This window comes from Yarrowia lipolytica, chromosome 1B (assembly GCF_001761485.1).
Source record: "Yarrowia lipolytica chromosome 1B, complete sequence".
In the NCBI taxonomy this organism is placed as follows: Eukaryota; Fungi; Ascomycota; class Dipodascomycetes; order Dipodascales; genus Yarrowia; species Yarrowia lipolytica.
In genome coordinates, this window is record NC_090771.1 from 2,183,717 (window position 1) to 2,208,125 (window position 24,409).

Consider the following 24,409-nt stretch of genomic DNA (forward strand, 5'->3'; position numbering starts at 1 on the left):
TTGTGCGGGGAAGAAGGTCTCGATTAGGGGTTGCGTGGCTAAGCCCGACGTGTTCGAAGGTTGCAAACCTGGAGAGGAGGAGCACAGGATACAATCCCCGAAGGTTATGTAATTGGGATGTGATTTTGCGTAATGAGCTGAGCTGTGGTGGGGGTTTGGCGGTGTCTGCACCACCTGACTCAGGTACAAAGTAGGTTATAATGTCCCAAAGCGATAATGACACGGAGTGTGCGAAATAGTGCGTCATGGGTGCGTGTTGGAAGGAAGGTCTGTAGGAGGTGTCTCCAGTGTCCAAAAGAGGATATCTACGCGACACCAGAGGAGTGCCCAAAATGAAACATGTCTGGTTTATGTTCTGATTTTGTTTCTGGCTCCTACTTAAGACCTTGTACGTGCACTTACTCGTTAACCAGAGACTGTTACTCTCGCTGGTGTCAAAACTTTTTAGGGTGCAAACTTTCCATAAAGTTTAGTTACGCTTTGAACTGGTACGGAATTATAAGTACGAGGTAGCTAATTCACATATGGACGTACGCCTCTGTAGGGTGGTGGTGGCAGCGGCACAGTAGCGGGAAGTAGGAGGTGGTTTATCACAAGTAATGTTACGCGATATTAGAGGTTTGTAAGTGGCTAATACTTGTGGTTGGCGCGAAAAACCGGACCCTCCCCGTGCGGGATTTACTGTAGCAATTAGGCACGTCAGGTTGGCCCCACCTGTGAGTCTTGGTGTTGAATCACCAGAATTATGGACATTCCATAATAACATCCGTCGGAGGTGTGAAAGAGGTGTTTTAAACGCCAGTAGAGATTGTGTAGGCCATTGTGAGGGTCCCGCGGATCTCTCTTTCGGATTGTGCCTCACAGACCCCTCAAGTTGTTCAGGTATTTTTATATTCACCCTGCCATGTGTGCGGTGTGCCTCAAAGGACGTTCTCAAAAATGACCTACTTGTACCTGTACTGGTATTTGTATGCGCAAGATACCCCACAGTTGAGTGGTAAGCCCCAAAGTCTCGTAGATAGGTCGGACTGGTGGTAACGTACTCATACTTGAAAGAAATGTGAAAATATAAGCCACGGAGGGTCGGCCAAAGCCTCTACTTTCCTCTTGCAACACCGACTTTGCACTGCGTCTCTTCTGTCTCGGACCCACATTTTGACTTCGAAGACCCAAGCGTGCAGAGCATAAGCACAAGAAGGACACCAGAACGAAGAAGCATCGGTTCAACCCAACCCACAAGCCCTGACTCATAGAGCGAGTTCACCTGTGATTCTGTGGTTGTTTTTTCTGTCTGTTCTTTTTGTGCGACACCTGCACAGTGTCTGTCACCTCAGTCCATCAAAGCGTCGGTGCCCCCTCCCACGTTCTCCGCACCAATACCACACAGAGTTCTCCCTTTGGAGTCTGTCAGCCAGCGTAAGCATAAGTCTGTACAGTGATAAAATTCGCAATCCATATTATCCCATCAAACCTCACTGAACACGGCCCGAACGTGACCACATACACACACACACACAACCGTCCCCGATCAAACGCGACGACCCCAACACCACACGAATCTCCGTCCACACACACACAGAGGCGGTTTCCTTGCGCAAAAATAATCGTCCTTGTGGCGGACTCTGTTACACCGTCGATACATCATCAGCACCACACCAGACTACGCAACGCACTACACCACACGAGACAAGACACTCCACGGGCATCATAGCATCGCAATACGAGCATCACAGAGTCTTTCACTACACCACCTCTGTCACACCACACATAGGTCTCGTCACTCATCCCTACCATGGACAACTTTGCTTTGAAACGATCACGGTCCATGGGATTCGACGACTCCCATCGACCGGCTGAAATGATAAAGGAGCGAGAAGAAGAAGAGGCCAGGCTGGCGCTGGAACGAGCCTCTCTCAACAACACCAACAACACTGCCCCGACTACCCAAAGTAACGACCAGGCTTCGTCGATAAGCTCTGCAGAAGACGATACAGACACCCACGAAATCAGCTCTGTGTCGTCGCCTGAGCTGGAGGCCACAGACCCATCTAAATCCGCTGTGACCACCTCCGCAGAGCCTCCAGCGGCCCCGGTTCACGATGACTCGGACGTGCACTACGAGCCGTCGCGACACGTGGACTATCTGTCCCATGACTGGAAGGAGTCGGACATTTCGTCGTCGTGGCGCTATATTGTGCTGCGTCGAAAGGAGGTGGCCAACTCGGCCCGGCTGGAAAATGCGTCGTGGCGAACCTGGGCCAAGGCCAAATACAACCTGAAGACTGTGTCGCCCGAGAGTGTTAACTGGCTCAAGGACTACGACGTCACATGGCTGTACGGGCCCCTTTGCCGGACCTCTTCGCAGGCCAACATTTCCGGCGTTGGAGGAGCTGCTGCTGGAGATGCGACCCCGACCGCCTCTTCCGACAAGGAGGAGCAGGGAGCTACTGCGGGAGACACAAAGTCGATTCTCAAGAAACGAAGCGCAACAGAGATGATTCTGGCACTTCCACCAATGCGTCGGTCCAAGGACGACTCCGCGGTGACCCCCGCTGCAATTGCGGCTGCTGGAGACGACAAAGACAAGGTGGTCAAGTCGTATTTCCGCCACCATCAGTACCGACAGAAGAACCCTTATGGCATGACTGATGAGGAGGTCGACACTCTGGCCGACAAGCTCAACGCCCAATACAAGCTGCCTCCCAAAAGCAAGTCCGCTGGAGAGGGTGAAGATGGTACCACTACACCCTCTTCGGTGACCCCCTCGGCCACACCTTCTAGAGACGAGTTGGTGGCGCCTCCTCCCACTGCTAACAAGGATAATGTCTTGGAAGAAGACGAGGCTGCCACGCCTATTGCTACAGTGGCCCCTCCCCCCACGAAGCCCAAGCGTCGCATCCACTTCAACTCGGAGGTCCAGCAATGCATTTCTCTGGACTACGTATCATCTGACGAGGAAGACCAGTACGACTCGGATTCGGATTCTGACGATTCCGACTCGGACGAGCTCGACGAGGAGGACGACGAACCTGGTCTGTTTCTCATGGTGCGATCTTCGTCCTCGGCATCTATGCATCGACCCGAGTTGTCCGGTATGGCCCGGAACGAGCAGCCTGGTTCCGGTGGAAGAAGAGGCTCTAATGAAGACCTTTCAGACGACTCTGATAACGACGTTGAGACGGACCCTCTCAAGGCAGTGCGAACAATTGCACCCATTCCTCCCACCTCGTTGAAGTATGCATATGACGAGGATCCCATGGATGCTGAGTGTAATGCCATTGCAACCGTGCACTCCGCTGTGTCGCACAACAATTCGCGACGACGAGACTACGCACACTACGATTACAACTCAGTGTACCAAGCCCCAGTCAACAAGCATCAAGCCAATGAAAGCATCATCCCCAAGGCCCCATATATGGAGTCGCCTTCCAACTCGCTGACTCCTAGCCCCACAGGTTCTCCCGAGGGCTCTCCCAAACCAAAGTACATGGACATCTTGGAGCAGGTGCGACAGGCCCAGGCTGCTTTGGCAGCCCAACCCATAGAGGTTCGAACCCAGGAGACTGACAAGAACATTGTGGGTACTGTTTCTGAGGTGGCAACGTTGGACGGACTGATTTCCGACTCGGATGATCACCATGATCATGATGAGCTCGCTGCTCTTCATGACCATTATTCTGATGACGACAGCAAACCAACTGAGCTTGCTTCTGAAGCCTCTGAGCCTGCTGAGTCTTCCGAAACTTTCTCCAAGGGCGTGAGCTCTCCGAAACGGTCCATTGCCACCACGGCAACCCCAACCACCAGTACGTCGACTGAAAATGTGTCTGGGCTGATTGACGAGAAGGAAGACCGACCAAAGGCGTTCCGAAGCCCTAGTACAGACTCCACATCAAGCACGGGGTCGGGGTCCAGTGAGAAACGGTTGATTGACAAGGCCAAGGATATGGCCAGTAATCTGTGGGGCTGGGGATCTGCCAGCAGTGGCAACTAGCGCGGTTGAGAGAACCGGCGCAACGAATAGGGCGACATTTGAGTAGTCCTATAGTATTAATATCAGCATATGTATACAGTGGGAGGATATCTGATAGATGCACATATGGATGTAGCTGGTGGCCTTGTAGCTGGCGGATGTTGAAGAACAGTATGTACAAGTATGTGCCGGTACAAGTAGATGAGTCGACAATTGTCACAGAAAGGGGAAGCTGAGAAATACAGCGAGCATCGTACTTGTACAGTACAAGTACAATTAAAAACGAGGAGACATTGCCAACAATATGACTGCTAGAAACCAGTGATGCTCCTACCACTTACAACAGTTTTCTTCTTCATTTTTCATAGATTATTTAGCGCAATCTGCATAGCCACGAAGCCAGGTGGTACGAGTACAGTATGTACTCTAACTGACATGGTAGCTAATGCTGAGAAAGATATAAATAGCAATTGAACATCAACTCAACGCTGAATAACGCCATGGCCTTATTTGATCTGTTCAGATTACAGTACGCGTGTTTGTGTGTTCAGATGGAGCTAAGATGATCATTCCGAAAACTATATACCCAACACTGCACTGCAACAAGCTTAGATTTACTCGCGCGATATACAGGGGGATGGATAAGTAGTCGTAGAATAACGCCAATGTTTGTAAATATGTCCTAAAAAAGGTGTAAATCAAAATAAAAGATTTCAGAAATCCATCACCGCTACTCGTATTGCCCCCATTTCCAGCCAATCGGCCCCCACAGGTCACCCCCGACAAGCCCAAACCCTGGACCAGGTTTGGACAGTATGGTATGCATGCATAATGCCACCATCAAGGACAACACACACACCCCATACAAGGAGCCGTCACACGCCAGACAGATCACACCATGTCCCGGCTATCGGTGAGCAGTTCGCGGCAATCGCTGCAACTCGGCAGCGAAGACCTGGGTCCCAACGCCATTGGCTCTCTTGTAGAAGCCACCGAGGGCTACAAGCCGCCAACCATCAAGGACATTGAACAGGTCAAGCTGCCGTCCATTGCGCGAGTCAGCCAGCAAAAGTACAACGAGTACTTGCAGGAGGTCCAACAGGAGTACCGACAGTATTGTCAGTTGAAACGGGGTGGATCGGACGTGCCTGGAGACGTCAACAGCAGTCTGGACTCAGTGCCTCAAGCCTTCTTTGAACCCGACTTTCGGCTAGACAATCAGCGTATTTTCGACACGGTCACCGAACACAAGACGGACGTGACCACATACAACATTTTGCAGGAAAAACTGAGCTACTACATCGACACGGTAGAAGTGAACCTGATTGAGGAAATCAGCAAGTCATCGGACTCGTTCTTCATGGCCATTGATGAGCTCAAACAGATCCACAGCGACACGGAGTCGGCCGTGGAGGTGGTGCGCGACCTAAGAACTCAGATGCAGACGCTGGACCAGATCCACGTCGAGAGAGGACTTCAGATGGTCCAGTTACAACAACAGTATGCTCAGGTGGAAGAACTCGAAAATGGAGTCACGCAGCTACAGGAAATTGTGCGACTGTTCCAAGAGGCCGAACGACTGTCGGAAGAACAACCACAGACAAACCTGCTGCCTTGTTTGGAACTGGTCGATTCTACGGATGCACTTATTCATGGTGACTCGGAGTATCTGGCGAGTACAACCGTCAAGATGAAGACCCCAATCTCCAATCTCTCTCCTTTGACGGGTCTCAAACCCCTGCGGGATTCGCTGCTGTCTCTGCGTGTGAAGGTAGGTCATAAGATTGGTAAGCAGTTCACTCTGTTGCTGATTGACGACTTACAGAGCCACGGACAAGCTGTCCCCACCGGAGACACAATTGTGCGACTAATGCAACAATTCAACCGACAGAGAAACAGAGCCAGCCCCCCGGAAGCAGTGAATACCTCTTTCAACGACGTGGATCCTGCATTCAGAGGTAAACTTGCATCTCTACTGAATCAGCTTCTCCGAGCAGGTCAGGTGCAGGATGCCTTCAAGGCTTATCAGGACGCTATTGCGGACTATTCGCGAAGACTTATCAAACAGCACCTTCCATCTTCGACAGATACAAACTCCATGTCTTCCGGCCTATCAGGAGTCTCCGGCGTGTCTTCCGGCTCTGCGGCATCTCGTTCTGAGCGAGGAATGGCTTTGGCAGGCAAACTGCGGGCTCTTAGTGCCTCCGAGTTTGAAAACACGCTTGCTGAAATATACGCATCTCTCTCTGAATTTGTGCGACGACTTTTGACCCATCAGAAACTGCTTCTTGATCTGATTTCATCTCAGCCAGCCCTTCTTGAACAGTGTGGGGAACTGGCTTTTGGTCTCCGACAGGTCATTTCTGGAACGGTGGACAAACAGCTCGCATACATGACCAAGATTGTCAACGCCCGACGAGAACAGACTGCACAACTGCCATGTGACCTGTTTCTCAACTTCTACGCTCTCAACGGCATCTTTGTCCGAGAATGCGAGCAGTCTGTTGGCGTGGTTTCTAACCCTCTACAAACTACACTTGTGGGTCATCTCAAGCAGTTCATCCAAACGCTGTTTAACCGTGCCGATGAACATCTTCTCTCAGAGCTGGAAAAGGACAAATGGAAGGACACGGAAATCAGCGCACAAACACAACAGAAGGTGGATGATATCGTTGCCGCAGCAACTCAGGATCCTATCAAGTGGAAAGAGTTGCTCTTTGTCAATCTTATGGGCGGTACTCCCAACAATACAGATGTCCCCAAGGAAGGGAAAATGCGGCCCAAAAATGTGTTTGTCGAAGCAGCCTCCTTTATTATCCCCAACGGAACCACCCACTTGGTCGATGGACTAGTGGGTTTTCTCCAGCTCGTCGTCATCTTTCCTGGTCAGACTCCCGAACTTGTGGATGTCATTACCTCGTTGATCAAGCGGTACAATGTGTCTGCTAATGAGCTAATTCTTCAAGCTGGGGCTACGAGAAGTGCAGCAAAGCTGGCGCATATTTCTGCCAAGAACCTGGCGCTAGTGTCCCAGTCTCTGGGATTCATCGTAACCCTCATTCCATACATGAGAGAGTACTGTCGACGTCATGTAACGTCGCAACAGATTCCTGCCCAGTTTGATCGGACCAAGCGCGACTTGCTTAAGCATCAGGACGACATTCATACCAAGCTCGTTTCCATCATGGTCGAGCGGATGGTCAACCACTCTCGTACTCTTCGGCGGATCGACTGGTCTAAGCCCGTCACAACCGCCAACGGAGTGCATGAGTACATGCAGCAGCTCATTAGTGACACTAACACCCTGTCCAAGAGTCTTAAAAAAGTTCTTGCCAGCGAAAACTACATTGTGAGTATCAGAAATCACACATTAACAGCGCTACATCAATAGTATTCTAACACAGCTAATCATGTCCCAAGTGGTTGACAACTACAAGTCCAAACTACTCGAGGACTATGGCAACGCACACATCAAGACACAGGTAGAGAAGAACCACATGCTTGCTGATGCTCAGTTCTTTTCTGAACGCATTTCTCTGATCGATGGTTCAGGTAACGCTGGCACTGCTGTTCTGGAGTTCGTTCGAAGCATTGAGATTGTTACTCCCAAGGCCCCTGAGCCGGCTCCTGCTCCTCCCACCCCAGCTGAGCCTGCAGAGCCTGCCGAAGAATTCTTCTCTGCAGATATCAACTCCGATGGCGAGCATGAGGATACCACCAGTCCAGTCAAGACTGAAGCTCCGCAGTCTGCTGCGAAGACCGCTGCTAAGGACGCCATCAATAGAGCCATTGCAGCAGAGACTCGTGAGAGTTCGCGTTCACGGTCTCCGGTGAAGGATGCTGCCAAGTTGGCGAAGGAGAACAAGCCCAAGGAGAGGTCGGATACGGAGGGGCCTAGCGACAAGGCAGAGACTGCCGCAGTACCCCAACCGAAGGGAACCGAACCCGTGACTAACGATAAGGGTGTGGCAGAGGAGTCCAAACTTGAGATTCCTACTGGAGTTCCTCCTAAAGATGAGGCCAAGGACGAGTCCAAGGCAGAGGTTTCTACTGCTGTGTCTGAACCTGTCCCCGAGGTCAAGAAGGATGTTGAGGGCCACCAGGTGGAATCTAAGGATGATGCAAAGAAGTCTCAAACTGAGGACGTCAAGGAGACAGCAATGGAGCTTAATGATACAGAGATGGACTCCACTAACGTTGAGGAGAAGACCAAGGAGGCATCGGAGGAGGAATCCAGAGAGGAATCCAAGACAGGAGACGTCGCCGTTGAAGAGACCAATTCTGAGTCTCAACACGTCAGCGATGATATTGTGCCAGAGGGAGCAGACGCTGAGTCAGTGAAGGTCGAGCCTGGGCCAGAGAACGCAGATGAGGTGATCGCATCTGAGCCTGATACCAAGGAGGCTGTTTCTGGTACTAAGGAGTCTGAGGCCCAGTCAACGATTGACGCATTGGATGAGGCTGCCGTGGAAGAGAAGGAGAGGGGGGACAAGGTGGGGGACAAGGTGGAGGACAAGGTGGAGGACAAGGTGGGGGACAAGGTGGAGGAGATGAAAGGCGAGGTGGAGGAGGGTGAGACTGGAACCACGACCGAACTTGATGCTGTAAATAGTGAAAATGGCGCAAAAGAAAACGGCACTGTCAAGGAAGAGGCCAAGAATGAGGTCGAGGAGGTTAAGGAGGAAGTCCAGGCTGAACCTGAGAAGGTTGCTGACAAGCCTGAGTCCGCCGACAAGGACGAGACCAAGGCGGAGTCCGAAACCACCAGTACGCCTGATCTGTCAAAGGAGACAGCCGATGAGGCTAAGGATGATGGTAAAGATGACAAGGACGACTCAGCCCCATCACTCCAACCGGAACCTAAACCCGCTTCGATATCTTCACCCAAGAAGAAAAAGAACAAGAAGAAGGGCAAGAAGAAGTAATCGAGATGGATTTTAATGAGTAATGTACATGTATTATGTGACGTGCGAATTGAGTTGTCAGTGGGCAGCTCACTGGAGTAGGGGGGGAGTAGGCAAGTCATACTCACTCCATAAAAAGCATTGCCTCATGCAGGTTCGAGTGGGTCTGGATTGTTTAGTGTAGTAGTTTACTAGAACTACAGTAGTCTATTTCTTTAATATTACACAGCCCTGAGGTAGTGTTTACCGAAGCTATGAGCATGACTGCTAGTAGTGAGTATGCTACGATACTGAGAAGAGATACCGTAATATACCGGGGATATTTGATATCATTGTTTCTGCCAAAAATGGTGCTCGCTCAGTGGGTACAGCTACGGTTCCTCCACAGCTAAACGAGGTTCTCTTGGCACCTTCCACAACTGGTGATGTGTGGGGCGCATGCAGGCTGTGTGCAGGAAAAAGCTATGAGACTAATCGCAGAGGGTTGGACCACAGGATGTTTGTTTTGAACACAGCCTGACTGATAACCACTGACTTGGCCGCAACCACCTTCGTTAGATGACACACTGGTTTGGCGTCATTTGCCACCTGTAACTAAAATTAATAGAGTTCTGTAGGTTTGGAAGTACTTGTAATAGTGATATAGGAGGTCAGAATAATAGGTATGAAATGTACAGGTAGATGGCAGGTCCTATCTTATATAATTTAAACCATTCTGTGTGGTTTCATCCAATGACAAACTCGGTTGATTTCTCACGTGTACATTCAATTACTTACGTACATATTTTGTATCATAACGTCTTATGGCAGTGCGGCTAAATACGAGAGCACACATAGTCAACAACGAAGACCTTCAACAAAGAGGTTTGACAGATTGTTTTTCTCGATGTCGCATATATAGAAGTACTTGTAATGACAAGCATGTCCGATTCATTATTTGACAATCAACATGATCTTCTTCGACAAACATATGGGAGCTGCTGCTCTCACCTTTCTGGTGCTGTATCTCTTCGCGCTGATCATCTGTATCTACATCCTTATCCAACGGGGTTTTAAGACGCGTTTCTCCTTCATCGCCCTCGTGTGTCTGATTCGAGTAGGGGCTCAGATATCCGGGGTGGGCTTCTCTATCCAAGGCTGGGAGCATTATGAGTGGTTGATTGCCTATTTGATTCTCGGGGCTGAAGGGTACTTCGCCATTGTTTTGGCAGCCTACCATTTTGTTGCTGTGTTTGAAAGACTTGTGACTGGTGATTCCTTTCTCCACCCCAAGCTACCTCTTGAACTCAAGGAGCGCAAAGGTCCGAGCGCTTCCTATGACCGCTTCGTCTGGCACCTTCGACACGACGTCTCATTCTACTTCCACTACTTGCTCATCCCCGCCAACGTGATTCTCATTTTTGGAGGTACGCGAACCATAGGAGTGGATGAAGATGAATGGAGCACGTCACCATTGGTTACGGAGGGAAAGATCTTGCGTGTGGTTGGCCAGTCCATCTTCCTTGGCGGATGTGTCTTTCTGTTAGCCTACGCTGTGAGATTGTGGCTTGGCAAGAAGCTCAGAGGAGCTCCTTTGACCGCAGTGCTGTTGGCTGGACCACCATTGTTGGTCCGAGGAGCTTTTGGAATTATCGCTGCTTTGGTCAGCGATTTCAACTACTATGACTTCAACAACTACAGCGCCAGTGGCCTTAAAATCAAATTCCTTCTTGGAGAATATCTCATGGGAACCACCATGGAGTATCTGGCGACTATGTTTTTGCTCCTCTCTCACTTCACATCCTTTAGCATCCGAGAACTGGAACAAGCCAATGAAACTCGTGAGACCTCTCGTTCATCGCGAGAAGATACGATTGAGGAGCCTTTCATTTACACGCCGAAGGAATAAACCCATGGTTCGCGGAAGGATCTAAGAAGGAGGTTGTGTATCATATATATCAAGTCATCAAGTAAATAAAATATATAGTATCGTATAAATAGGGTGCCTTACATAATTGACATTTGTTGGATCACGTTGTGCTTGAATACAAGTGTACATGAATGTTCGCGATCGGGTGGCATATATGTGGAGATGTAGAACACATTCCAAACTGTGCTCAGTTGACGGGGTAATATAATCACGTTATTGTTCACGTGGTAAATTGGCCTCTCGCTCATCACCACCTCTCTCTTCGTTGTTGTACTCCACCTTGAGGAGCTCGTTGCCGGTTTTCGCTCTGTTGAGAAGTTGGCTCATTTCAAGACCAATGTTGTGCAGACGGAGCTCCGTGCAGCGAAACTGCGTATGCGATTGCATCGTGGTTTCCAGCGACATTTTCAGTCGTCGAGAAATGTCTTCCAGGGGCTCATATGGATTCTTCCCCATGTTGTGTGGTGGACGCGTTAGAGTTGCAGTTTCGTGCATGATGGGATATGCTGTTTCTTTTTGCAATTTAAACCGTGTTCCTGGGCATCACAGAGCCACAGAGCATTAATATGCGGTTCCATATACCGTTTGCGAGAATGGCGTGTACCGCCGCCCGAATCCCGGGCGCTTTGACCTCCTTTTAACCAAATTGATTATCACAAAGTCAAGTCTTCGATTCCCATAAAGCTCCATTTTCATGGATACGATACGACTCAAACTCGAACACACACGGTTGAACATGGACTCAGTAAGCAAATGAGGTTGACTGAGATGTACGAGACGAACGACCACCATTATTAGCCACAGGGAAAACGGTATGTGTGCACGGTACGAACGGATACGCACATCCCGTGCGCTAAGGAGGCTGCAAGTGGTTTGGAACACGTATCATTATCACTAGCGCCAATTTGCGGGTCTACTTGTAGACAAGTTCCAGCGTGTACCAATAGTGGGCACGACAGGCCGCTTGGCATAATTCATTACAGTATTACTTGAAAATTATACTTCCTGCAATCACACAATCCCTTTCAACCCTATGTCGATCCTATCTCCATCGCACATTGTTTTCTCGTACTCGTACCTGATATAGTCTACATGGCATGTCTCATCCAAGCTTTCTAGAACCGACCCGAGTACTGTGTCTATCTATTATATGTGAGTCTCGGTCCTAGAGTTTGGGAAGAACTTCAAAATATGGTCAGGGGAGAGATGTGAGGATGCACTGTGATCTACGATCCGATGTAGATTTTTGTATTGGAAAAAGAAATCAACTACCAGACCGGATCAAACTGTCGGACAATACATATCAGAGATGACTCGCTACCCGCGCACTGGTACAGTACAGCCGGTGGCTACTACCAAAGCAACACCGTTGTGCCGGCATTTCTGTTGCATGCAGTAAGTTGGTCCGTTGGCTGCCTTTTGATTAGGTTCCAGCTGGCAGCCATTTGCAGAGTGAAAAATAGGGGGTTCATAACAACGAGTCAGTGAACAGCTCTAACGGCCGGAAGAACGGAAAAAAAAGCCATAGATGGGGGTTTAACATCATTTCCATTATTCCTGACTCTATTATTTCCCTCTCAGACCACTTTTGGAAGAGTGGTAGAGTGGTGTGATTGACATAATTCCCTCCTCAACAGACAACCAGGGAAAAAAGACAGACAGACATGCACATGGTTAGCTGCATGTCCAGGGGCGGTTACTGTAGCATGGGCTGGGTTGGAGCACCACCATCCTATTGTTAGGCCCAGATATAATGAAGGGGGCAGGGTTTCCTAAACCTCTATTCTAGGCCGTTGACAGTTAATACGGGGTACAATGGTGTGCGATGTCAATTTCTAGCTTTGATTTATCGACTTACAATTACAAATATTTCACTGACTGAGCATCTGTTGACAGAACAATTACAGTACCTACCATTCCCCCAGATCTAAGGATCTTCATTTTTAAACCTCGCTGCAAAGCATGGTCTGGAGCTTGAGTCTTGTTGCCTGTACTGTGGTCTAAACCCTAAGGCCAGACAAGGACATGCTTGTACTGTGCAGCGTACGGTCAAATTTCAAGCTTGCCTAACCGAAATTACACGGTAGTTGACTTGTCGACTGAACCTCACTTTCAAGTCTTCGTCAGCAACAAGAACGAGACACAACTTCAAGACACACAATGCCCGGAAGAGACATCCCCCTGGAAACGCTCTACCAGCAGTGGAAACAGGGCTCTCCCGCATTCGAGCAGGTCCTGGCTTCCCCTGAAGGAGCTGCTAAGGCCCTCCTCAAGATCTCAGACGCCATCAACAAAGATGTGGCCGATGCCCATACTGCGCACGCCCTAATTCTGCTGTCGGGCCTGCTTGCCGAAGGCAAGATCAACGTCGGCTCGTTCCTGGATACCGAGCTGGTCCACCGAGTCATGACCCTCGTGTGTGTGGAGCGAATCTCGTCTGTTGTCTGTGCATCGCTCAGTGTGCTATCTTTCCTCATGTTGGGCCAGCTCAAGACCTACGAGTCGCATTCGCTAGCCTCCAGCCAAAAACGACTCGCCGATCTGTTCCCCGAGGCCCTGGCCTCTTTTCCCCACAACCTGCTGGCCGGCCTGGTGTCCAAGCTGGCGTTCAAGAGCACCCAGGTTGTCGTCTCTGCTCTTAGAACGCTCAATGTCTTCGTTCACAAGCTTGTCTACGTCGGCGGCGACCTCAGTCTTTACTGCCAGCTGCGACTCACCGACTTTGGCAAGAACATTTCCTCCATTCTGGACTCGCGATCGCACACCAACGCTGCCATGCCCCACCTGCGTACCCTGCAGGACCTACTTAAGGCTATCACACGCAAGTTCTACAGTGCCTTCCCAGCCCCAGACTCGGATAAGTTTGTCAACGAACTCATTGAGCTGTCTCGACCAGGTCTCACCGAGATGGTCGGTGTCGACAGCGAAGGAACACCCCAGTTTGAAAAGGCATGTGTCACGTCGCCCACAGACTGCTACATGCAGTTCGGAGTTGCCACCACGGAACCCAACCCCAAGATCGTCGCCTACCTGGACTTCATGGAGTTTATCAACTCCCACGATATCACATTCACCAAACTCTTTGTCGAGCACTCGACCTTCTGCAAGCCCACCAGTCGGTTTCCTCTGGCCCGAGCCTCTCGAACCGTTTCCCAGCTGATCCTCGACTTCTTTGGCTTTGAGGACGCCGCCTGGGCCATTCTGGGAGCAGATACCCCTGAGTCCTTCTACCCTCCCAACAAGGGCGATGTTGAGATCAACGATTCTGACTTTCATCTACAGAGCCAACAGCTCAAGCTGACTCCTTCTCTGTCGACCATGGAGACCCATACCACCACATCGTCGTCGGCCTCTATCGACATCTCCAACTCACTGCGAGCAAACAACATGAACCCTTACCTGTTCGACGCCATGGATATCCACAACTCGGCCATGGCCTTCTTCCTGAAGTGTTGGCGAGACTCCAAGGCCCAGCTGGTAGACTACGAGCGAATTGCCTCTCTTGTGGCTCTGCTGTTCCAGACCGCCAAGACCGACATGAAGAACGCCTCTCTCGGTGACCTTTTGCAGTACCTCGACGATGCCACCTACACTGTCATGCGCCAGAAGGAGATCATTCTCATCGAGGACGTGTTTGTTGCCAACCTCAAGGACGAGTTTGCCCCAATGCACGAACGGTTCCAGAAAGAGGCCGTGAGCTTCGTAAAAGAGCAGCGCCTCATGTGCCTGTCTGCCGGTGAATGGTTCCAGAGTGTCAACCCCTTGAGCTCTGCTGCTGGTCAGCCCACCAAGTACTACTTTGTCATTCTGGCTATGGGACGAAAGGTGCTCAAGTGGGGCGGGTACGCCAAGCAGGGACGAAACCCCACCTGGGAGGAGGCTCCCAACACTATCGAGCTTGCCAGTGTTACCCGAGTCGAAATGACCCACGTGCGAACCCAGTCGGTTTCCCATGACGTTATTGGACTGCAGACTCGAACCAAGCACCATAAGGTGTCAATCTATGGCCAGAGCCCCACCCCCATGCTTGTATTCTACGTGGACACTGAGGACCAGGCCGCCGAGTGGGTCGATGGTATCAACTGTCTCATTGGTAAGCCCATGTCCACCGAAAAAACCAAACAATACGTGACTCTTTTCACCGAAATGTCTCTTCGGGCACAAGTCATGGGCATTGGCCCCGAGGATAACGTCGAGTGTTCCCGAGTGGGAGCCCTTCCGATGTGGGCTGAGGCTTCTGACGCCTTCTACTATGTTTAATTCGATCCTATGTAATGACGTCAGGGTTAAACCTCATGTCTTCTGTGTTTATTTGCGTTCTCGTCTTGTATAAGCCTATGGTGGTGCGTTGAATGACATTATTTTGAAAGGTCATCCAGAGTATGTACAGTAGACTGTCGGCTTAAGTTATACTTCAGGTCAATACCTGCTGGAGATGGCTGTCCAGCTTCTACCATCCCAAATTCTCTAAGAGTAATACTACATATTGTAGGCCCATGCCTACCTTTTGATTTTTCATATTGCTGGAAATCGGAGCTGAGACTCCAGTCCATCTACAGTATTAATACCCGCAAAGGGCTCAATTTGTCTGCTGTAAACGTCAACAGTATGGTTGTATAGGACAGGAAACAAAAAGCACAGACTCCCATTGTTTTGGGGTTCTTCAAACATCGAGACAATACACATTACTGCGGACTGCATATCTATACAATAAATTCAACTATATACCATCCTTTTCTTCACTTTCGCTTACCCTTTCCCTTGGGCTTACCTCGCTTAGAGGCCTCCTTTCGATCGGTCTTGGTCTTCTTGTACATTCGGACCTCCTCGTTGTCTTTCTTCTTCTTCATCTTGTCCTTGTTGCTGGCTAGTAGATTTCGTTTGTCCGAGGTCTCATCAGCCTTCTTCTCTTGGGCATTCTGGAACCAAGTTCGCCGAGGTCGGGATGCAATCTCCTTCTCGTACTTGAGAAGGTTCTCTCCCTTTCGCACCTCCATCTCGGCCTGCAGCATGGCCTTCTCCTCCTTCTCCTCAGCCAGAATCTCGTTGACAATGTCACCCTTCTCCTCGATCTTGGAGTATAGCTTCTCGACCTCAGGCCAGTCCACGTTTCGGCCCACGGCCTTGCCCTGTTTACTCTCAGATACAGACTTGATAGCCTCGCGGACAATGGCTCTGTCAGCAGCAGCCTCCCCGACCAGAGTGATGGATCGACCTTCTCGTCCTGCTCGAGCAGTTCGTCCAACTCGATGCAGGTAGACAGCATGGGTCTGGGGCATGTCGTAGTTGACGACACACTCGATCTTGGGGATATCCAGACCTCGGGAAGCCAGATCGGTACAGACCAGAATGGGCACCTCCAGTTTTTTGAATGCTGTGATGGACTGCAGACGCTGCTCCTGAGACAGAGCTCCGTGCAGTTCTCCAATTCGGACTCCGAGCAGACCCAGCATGATTCGAAGACGATGCGCAGTCTCTTTTCGGGCCACGAAAATAATGGTTCGCTGCTCCTTGTCCATCTTCTTGAGGATGGAGGCCAGCAGAGCGGGCTTGAGATGGTCTCGCTTACGGATTCGAACAAACTCTTGCACCAGACCAGAAGCGGCCTGCTTGGGAGGGTTGATCATGACTCGAACGGGCCGAGAAAGAGACAGCTGAATAAGCGACGAAATGGACGAATTCATAGTGGCAGAGAAAAGCAGAGTCTGACGCTTCTTGGGAAGCAGTGTCAGAATCTCGGTCAGTTCCTGTTGGAAACCCTCCTCCAGCATTCGATCAGCCTCATCAATCACCAGAATCTCGACATCGTCAACGTTGAACGAGGGAGAGTTTCGAACATGATCAATAAATCGACCGGGGGTAGCAATGACAACCTCGGGTCGCGTCTTGAGCTCCTGCTCCTGAACTCGAAGGTTCAGACCACCGACAGCCAGACCGAATCGCACGCCAGAAACATACTGTGCGAGCTTCTTACCAACATCGGCGACCTGAATGGACAGCTCTCGAGTGGGAGTCAGAACCACAACCTTAGTGGCTGCGACCTTGGAGGACTTGTAGAGAAGACGCTCCAAAACAGGAATGATGTACGCAGCAGTCTTACCAGAACCAGTGACGGCACCAGCAACCAGATCCTTGCCCATGAGAGCAATGGGGATGGTTCTGCTCTGAATCGGAGTGGGGGCCTGGTATCCCAGAGCAGAAATACCCTTCATGACGGGTCTAGACAGATTCAGAGTCTGAAAGGTTTTGTGCACAGACTCAGTCTTATCGTTGTTCTCCTCCTCGGGAGCGTAGAATGCAGCCATCTCCTCGGCAGTGTCCTGGGGTCCCTCGTCGATGGCAGGGCCTTTATGGTCATCCAAAACCAAATCATCGGGGTGCATACACTCCTCAGCCTCGGAGTCGCTTCCATCAGAGTCCTCCTCCTCTTCATTCTCAACCTCTTCTTTGTTCTCCTCGTCCTCGTCCTCAGGCTCATCCATGTCCTTTCCGGGCTGGACTCCTCCTCCGAAACCATCAATGGCCAGATCATCTTCGTTCTCCTCCATCTTAACGTCTGTCTCGGCCTCGTCCTCGTCCTCGTCCTCGTCCAGAAGGCCTCCTTTTCTCTTGATAATGCTGTCCAAATCAACTTCTCGCTTCTGGACCTTGTTGTCGTCCTTGGACACCTCAAAGTTCCAGCCGTCCAGACCTTCAGAGGTGGCAGCAAATCCGTCCAGCGAAAACTGGAAGTCGGGGTTGATGCCGGCCTTGGCAGCCTGCTTTTCTCGCTCCAGTAGCTCCTCGTCGGCTTCACTGAGTTTTTGCTTCTTCTGCTTCTTTGTCAGCTTGACAGGCTTCTCCTCCACCTCTTCCTTCTCGTCTGCACTCTCCTCCTCCAGATCTTCACCGTCGGAATCTAGAGTCATGACAAAGTCGTCCTTTACTTTGGAAATCATGGCAGCCGATTGTTTGGACTTAGTAGCCTTCTTGACCGGTTTGGTCACTTTTCCCTTGACCATTTTTGTGTGTGTTATTTGCGTGCTGGTTTGAAATAGGGTGGATAATTTATTTCTGCATGGACATATTTTTCCAATAAACTCTGGATGCATTAATGACGCACAGTCATGTGATTGACGTTAGGAGGAGGGTGAGGGAGTGAGTGTTGCAGTAGAAGTACGAGTACATACTGTAGAGGGTTATAACTTGATGAATCTTGGCTGAAGTGTCAATGTGAACAGATTTTATGACCATCAAGCCATTACAATTGATCACTAATAGTCATATAATCCAAATCTGTTCTTTAATCTGTTATTACATTGTTCACCTTACGAAGTCCACCTGCCATCACACGCAGCAAGCCAGCATGTGGGTACAATAATTGCCCACAATACAAGAACAACTCATTTCACGATCATTAAATTGCATAGATAAACTGCTTCAACAACCTCTTACCTGTGATTATTTTTCATCACTTATTGTAGTCACAATATACAGTAACCTCTCTGTTGTAATTACTCCCCTGCCTCTTCTTTCGCCTCTCCCAACCGCAGCACTGCAAAACGCGTCAACACGAAGCTTTCCATTTATCACCACTGGAACGCAGTGCAAAAAAAATGCCTCCCAAAGATATCCGCAGTTTCTTTGGAGCCCAAAAGACCAAGGCGCCGGCCAAGTCCAATGACGTGAGTACCAATTGCACTGCCCATCTGTTTTGATTCACGCAAAAACCACTAACATAGAAACGGCCAGCCACCACGTCTGTGGACGAAGAGAGAAAGCCCAAAAAGGTCAAACAGGAGGTCAAACAGGAGATTAATTCCGAGCCCGAGAAGTCGCCCGTCAAGCCAAAGATTCCCGCAAAGCCCAATCCCACTGCTAAGACCAAGTCTCCTGCCAAACCTGCTCCCAAAAAGCGGACAATCCAGATTGACGATTCTGACAGCGAAGATGGAGAGGCCCCTTATGAGATAGATATGGACAGCGACGACGGGTTTGTGGACGACGATGATTTGCCCGTGAAACCTGTGCAGCGACGAACACGACGATCGGGGCCAGTCAAGGATGACGATGTGATTGAGATTGATGAGGACGACAATGTGGTCAAGAAGCCACCTCCCAAGGCAAGCGTATCAAATAAGGGCCCAATCATTGACTATGACGATCTCGATGACGACGATCTCGAGCAAATCAAGCGTGCTCCTAAAAAGGCTGCCCCCAAGCCCAAGGCTGCTCCAACGGCCGCCCCCAATGCTCGATCCGCACCTGGAGGGGCTACAGCAGAGTCTGTACTAGCGCAATTACCCGACGCCGAGCTTCCCGAGGTCGAGGAGGGGAAGAAGTTCAACTTCCGAGAGCATCTGGCCAAGAACACGGCCACTGGAAGTGGAGAAGGAGGAGGAGCAGTGGAGCTTCCTGAGGCGGCCGAAAACTGTCTGGTGGGCCTCACGTTCGTTTTCACTGGCACCATGCCCAACTTGTCGCGAGAAGAGGGTCAGGCCGCAGTCAAAAAGTACGGAGGTAAGGTCACTTCTTCCATTTCTGGTAAGACCAACTGTGTTGTTCTGGGAGAAGATGCCGGACCCAAGAAGATTGAGCAGATCAAGAAGCTCAGAACCAAGGCTCTGGATGAAGCTGGTTTCTTGGAACTGCTCAGACTCATGCCTGCTGACGGTGGAGGGGGTGCTGCTGCTGAAAAGGCGCTAGCTAAGCAGGCAGAAGAGGCCGACAAGATTGCTGCTGAGAGCGCAAAGATGGCTGCTGAGATGGCGGCGCGAGAAAAGAAGGAGAAAGCTGCATCCAAGAAGGCGGACGCTTCTGGAGCCCCTCGGGCTGTGTCTATGGATGACCAGCTGTGGACAGTCAAATACGCCCCCAACAACCTGAATCACGTTTGCGGAAACAAGGGAGCGGTGACCAAGCTACAAAACTGGCTCAACAACTGGCACGACAATGCCAAACATGGATTCAAGCAGCCTGGAAAAGATGGATTTGGCATTTATCGTGCTGTTCTGCTGTCTGGTCCCCCTGGAATCGGTAAGACTACTGCTGCGCATCTGGTGGCCAACCTTGCAGGCTATGATGTGATTGAGAACAACGCCTCGGATGTGCGATCTAAAAAGTTGCTTGCTCAGGACGTTTCTTCAGCTCTCACAAACACCTCCATCATGGGTTTCATGAGCTCAGCGAAGTCTTCCAAAGAGAAGAAGATCTGTATGATCATGGACGAGGTCGATGGTATGTCTGCTGGTGATCGAGGAGGTGTGGGCCAGATGGCTGCCCTGTGTCGAACTACTGAGGTGCCAATCATCCTCATCTGTAACGACAAGGGTCTTCCTAAGATGCGTCCATTTGACAGAGTGACTCTGGACATTCCTTTCCGACGAATGGACCCCAAGGCTATCCTAGCACGAATGATGACCATCTGTCATCAGGAGAAGATCAAAATTTCAGCTCCTGTTTTGGAGCAGGTCATTGCTGGCTGCAACTCAGATATTCGTCAGATCATCAACTTGCTGTCGACTTATGCTCGAAACCAGAATGAGGGTGGTCTTGATATTGAGTCTGGTAAGAAGATGACCCAGTCATGGGAGAAGAATGTGGTTCTGAGTCCCTTTGATATCACTGGAAAGCTGCTTTCCGGAGGCCTATGGGCTCCTTCCTCCAAGGCCACTCTCAATGACAAGATTGAGCTTTATTTCAACGATCACGACTTTGTTCCTCTCATGATCCAGGAAAACTATCTCAACGTGCAGCCTAGTGGAGGAGGCGACAACAAGGAGCGTTTGAGGAAGACGTTGGCTGCTGCTGAGTCCATATCTGATGGTGATCTTGTTGATAAGATGATTCATGGCTCCCAGCAGCACTGGTCTCTGATGCCTTTGCATGGGTTCCTGAGTGCGGTTAGGCCTGCTTCTTTCGTTGCCGGCCAGGCCCGAGGACGATTCAACTTCACGTCCTGGCTGGGTCAGAACTCCAAGGGAGGAAAGCATCTTCGAGCTCTCCAGGAGCTTCAGAGTCATGCTGGATACAAGACTTCGGGCAACTCTCGAGAGCTGAGACAGCAGTACTTGCCTTTGATGACTCGAAAGCTTCTTGACCCACTTTTGGCTAAGAAGGCAGAGGGAGTTCCTGAGGTGATCGATTTCATGGACTCGTATTATCTCACCCGAGAGGATTGGGATGCTATCATGGAGATGGGTGTTGGTCCTGACAGTGGAGAAGAGCGTATGAAGAAGCTCGAGACTCAGACCAAATCTGCCTTCACTCGAAAATATAACACTTCGTCGCATCCCGTGCCCTACATAAAGTCTGGAACTGCCATGGACATGAAGGCGTCTAAGGCCCAACCTGATTCGGGAGACGTGGTTAATGAGGAGGTGGAGAAGGAAGAGGAAGAGGATGAAGAAGACATTTCGAAGGACAAGTACATCAATCAGCCCAAAAAGAAGGCTGCTCCTAAGAAGGCTGCTCCCAAGAAGACACCTGCCAAGAAAGCTGCCCCCAAGAAGGCTGCTGCTAAGAAAAAATAGCCTGTCCTGTTACTACTGTGTATGTATTTAGACGCAATTGATTTATATGAAATACATCCTAATGAAATTTTTGAGCGTATTCTATTGTCGTTATTCGTTAATCATTAATCGTGTTGTGGTGTCATAACTTGTAGGGGGTATGCTGTCTGATATTCGCTGCAGTACTCAAAATCAGAGACAGATTCTGGCAATATGAAAGATGGCGTGTCAAAAGACATGTCAAAAGGTCCGTAATCGCGTCTTGGTGTCGTAGCGATTAACTCCTCTCTTGTTGCATTCGCCTCACTTTAACCTCCAGCTCCTTGGACCACTCGTCCACCTCTCCAACTAGCTTCTCCAGAGTATCGAGGTGGCCACGGACCTGTTTGAGCTGGTCCACGTACCTTGCGTTCTCGTTGTTCAGACCTTCGAGGTACTCTCTATCGTTTTCGAGGCCCTTGGTCGACTCGGCAAGTTGCTTGTACTTGTGTGTCTGTTTGCGATTCACCACCTCCAGCGAGTCTAGCCACGTGACTGTGTAGTCTGTCTGGGCGTCGATCAGGTTTTCCGCAGCCTTGACGGTTTTCTCCATGGTGAATCACTGGGTCAACATGCCTGTGGTGGTGAGCTTACCCATATGCATGCTGTTAATTAAGTTGGTGCTGTTTGGAATTGTCGAGGGTGAATATGTCACGTAAGAAAACAGGATGATATTAGTGAAGCCACCGCTGGTTAACGATTCAGATCCCATAAACATAGCTAGACATTAATTCTTCTCTCTTCAAAACCGTTACAACAGGTATTGTACCAGTTTCAAAGCCAGGTTAGGGTTGGGAGCTGGAGAGGATGTCTATCTCTTTGATGTTGTGGGTTTGCTTGTACAAGTACTGCGTTGAGCCAACTACTGTAAGTCAGCCTGTGCCTCATCCTATTAGAAATAGTCGCATTCCACGTCATTCTTATCATTTCAAACACCCAGACCAAACTTGCAAGCAGCCCTACAGTATTTCAAAATGTACTGTACAGTATAGAGTTCAATCATCTTACACGGAAATTCAATTTCATTTCACGAGTAATTCCGACACCACACACATCACACACTATGGGAATGTTCTGGAACAGGAATCCCAAGGAGGAGCCTGCCACGGCTGCCGTTCAGGAGCAGGTGTCGACTTCCGCGCCTGCCGAAGCAGCTGCTGCTCAGGCAAAGGCCAAATCAGACGACGATGACTACGAGGCCATGTTTGGAGTCAAAGCCTCGGAGCTGCTGGGTGTCTATAAGCCAAAGCCCAAGAAGGTGTCTTCTGAGGAGCAGAGCTCTAAAAAGACCGAAAAAGATCCGTTAGAGGTGCCGACTTTGCCGGAGGGACCCAGGAACATGCGTGTCTATTTCCCCGAGGAAATGTCGTGTTGGGAGGCGTTCAACGAGGTGGTGGCATGTTACTCTGTGGGCGGCCAGGTGCGAAACTTGTACCGGTTCGGCTCTCTAAATTACTGCGATAAGCCCAAGGACAAGTGGAAGTTTTGCATGGGCGTCAAGCTGGATCCCGAGGAGATCAAGAAGGCCAAAATAAAGCAGTTCTACATGAAGCAGCTGGCTGAGAAGATGACCGGCGGTTCTTCCGAGGATATTTGGGAGCGACGATAGCGTGCTTTTAGTGGGGCGAAATATAAGCGGCTACTCTGGCATTGTGGGTGTGAGACGAGTGTTCGTGGATCAGGGGCTCACTTGTATATAGACTAAAGATTGATATGGACGACGTGATGGATATGTCGACGTACTTTTAGAATTGCAATATCGTGTGTAAACAACTCACAGACGTGCAAATCACTCCCACAGCACCTACACAACCACATCTACAGTATGGTATGTACAGTAGATCAATGGTATAGTCTTAGTACAACTACTGGTACCACAGCAAGTGCAAGTGCCGCAGCTACTGTAGCTCCGGCAAGCATACCAAGAGTCCAAAAGACTGAGTGGTGTGTTTATTTTGTCGCAGTTTCCAGCCGTATAAGTGGTATCTACTATTTGTCCATCATCATCCTACAGTATATTCGAACGTCATGGTCCGAGTAGCCTATGCATCTTCATGTCGAAGTGGGAGGCGACCCCTGACATATCCCTCAGATCTCCATTTCACAGACGGGACCATTTGGCTGTTTAACTCATACAATTGTAGTGATATTCCTACACTTGCTCTCCAACCATGCTGTCCTACTGTACCGTGTGCCAACCACCTGGTCCCTTACTGCTTTACTCAGATGGCGGAAGGAGTACAGACATATTAAGGAGCAATATTGTGCTACAAGTAGCTACTGCAATTGAGAAAGTATGGCATTATGTAATTACTAAATCTACAAGTAGTTATTTCATGCTGATTGTGACTATGATTATCTTTTCCATGTATTGAAATGCTTCCATTTGTGGTAATCTGCTACAATACTACAATACTGCAAACAGTAGCTCGGCACAAAAAAAAAAAAAAACCTTGTGTACACTCACTGACAGTAATAAGATGCTACATGCGACTTCTTCGTACGTACTGTATGTCTACTCACAATGGCATGATGAGTGATACACGCCATTGTTCGAGTCCTCTTGTCTCTCAGAATACCCCCAACATGTTTAGATCGACTAGAGGTGCGTGCACGTACTGCTGCCATGTACGTTCTTGTCCAGTTCGCCCCTGGGAACTGTCGATCTCTACAGCCGCCCCTATATTGGGATATAGAGCCCGATGCGGTGCCTGGACATCTCGTATCCACTATCACATGGTGTTTCAGCTCGCTTACAGGGTTGCATGCGACTGAGTGACAGACTGAGGCATGTGAAGTACATATCAGACTTCTGTCATCTTGGGGTACAAGTGTTAGACTGTGCTAGGCTCTGTTCAGGCACCGGCACCATCTCCATTGTGGCGACTACGGCTCTTACTTTGTAGGTTGGTCTAGCGATAGTCCACGGCGCTGTGTTAGGATCATTGTCCTTGTATCAGGTGGCTATTGTGGGGGTCACCCTATATGGGCAGCACCTGTGTACATAAGAACCGTGTGTTAGATGGCCACAAGATAAAGGACACTGCAAAAGATGTTCACCACGAGTCAAACCGAACATATAATACTGCCTGGG

General features: G+C 49.8%; 9 protein-coding genes across 9 annotated transcripts; 6 read left to right on the forward strand and 3 right to left on the reverse strand.

The window, feature by feature from the left end:
• Positions 1–1,792: 1,792 nt before the first annotated feature.
• YALI1_B21855g (uncharacterized protein) lies at positions 1,793–3,994 on the forward strand (the record flags this gene model as incomplete). The annotated part of the gene is made up of 1 exon (XM_500990.3): positions 1,793–3,994. One exon carries the CDS (start codon positions 1,793–1,795, stop codon positions 3,992–3,994), a length of 2,202 nt encoding a protein of 733 aa, XP_500990.3.
• An 877-nt stretch (positions 3,995–4,871) lies between these two features.
• YALI1_B21885g (uncharacterized protein) lies at positions 4,872–8,898 on the forward strand (the record flags this gene model as incomplete). Its single annotated transcript, XM_068282104.1, has 2 exons — positions 4,872–7,322; positions 7,936–8,898. The coding sequence occupies 2 exons, from the start codon at positions 4,872–4,874 to the stop codon at positions 8,896–8,898; spliced, it is 3,414 nt and encodes a 1,137-aa protein (XP_068138205.1).
• Positions 8,899–9,826: 928 nt separating this feature from the next.
• Positions 9,827–10,765, forward strand: YALI1_B21935g (uncharacterized protein; the record flags this gene model as incomplete). The annotated part of the gene is made up of 1 exon (XM_500992.3): positions 9,827–10,765. The coding sequence occupies one exon, from the start codon at positions 9,827–9,829 to the stop codon at positions 10,763–10,765; it is 939 nt and encodes a 312-aa protein (XP_500992.3).
• A 98-nt stretch (positions 10,766–10,863) lies between these two features.
• YALI1_B21946g (uncharacterized protein) lies at positions 10,864–11,191 on the reverse strand (the record flags this gene model as incomplete). Its single annotated transcript, XM_066094200.2, has 2 exons — positions 10,864–10,967; positions 11,011–11,191. 2 exons carry the CDS (start codon positions 11,189–11,191, stop codon positions 10,864–10,866), a joined length of 285 nt encoding a protein of 94 aa, XP_065950272.2.
• A 1,755-nt stretch (positions 11,192–12,946) lies between these two features.
• YALI1_B21966g (uncharacterized protein) lies at positions 12,947–15,046 on the forward strand (the record flags this gene model as incomplete). The annotated part of the gene is made up of 1 exon (XM_500993.3): positions 12,947–15,046. One exon carries the CDS (start codon positions 12,947–12,949, stop codon positions 15,044–15,046), a length of 2,100 nt encoding a protein of 699 aa, XP_500993.3.
• Positions 15,047–15,525: 479 nt separating this feature from the next.
• YALI1_B22015g (uncharacterized protein) lies at positions 15,526–17,877 on the reverse strand (the record flags this gene model as incomplete). Its single annotated transcript, XM_500994.3, has 1 exon — positions 15,526–17,877. The coding sequence occupies one exon, from the start codon at positions 17,875–17,877 to the stop codon at positions 15,526–15,528; it is 2,352 nt and encodes a 783-aa protein (XP_500994.2).
• A 504-nt stretch (positions 17,878–18,381) lies between these two features.
• Positions 18,382–21,297, forward strand: YALI1_B22020g (uncharacterized protein; the record flags this gene model as incomplete). The annotated part of the gene is made up of 2 exons (XM_500995.3): positions 18,382–18,450; positions 18,508–21,297. The coding sequence occupies 2 exons, from the start codon at positions 18,382–18,384 to the stop codon at positions 21,295–21,297; spliced, it is 2,859 nt and encodes a 952-aa protein (XP_500995.3).
• A 256-nt stretch (positions 21,298–21,553) lies between these two features.
• YALI1_B22055g (uncharacterized protein) lies at positions 21,554–21,868 on the reverse strand (the record flags this gene model as incomplete). Its single annotated transcript, XM_500996.4, has 1 exon — positions 21,554–21,868. One exon carries the CDS (start codon positions 21,866–21,868, stop codon positions 21,554–21,556), a length of 315 nt encoding a protein of 104 aa, XP_500996.2.
• Positions 21,869–22,378: 510 nt separating this feature from the next.
• Positions 22,379–22,924, forward strand: YALI1_B22060g (uncharacterized protein; the record flags this gene model as incomplete). The annotated part of the gene is made up of 1 exon (XM_500997.3): positions 22,379–22,924. The coding sequence occupies one exon, from the start codon at positions 22,379–22,381 to the stop codon at positions 22,922–22,924; it is 546 nt and encodes a 181-aa protein (XP_500997.1).
• Between the last annotated feature and the right edge of the window lie 1,485 nt (positions 22,925–24,409).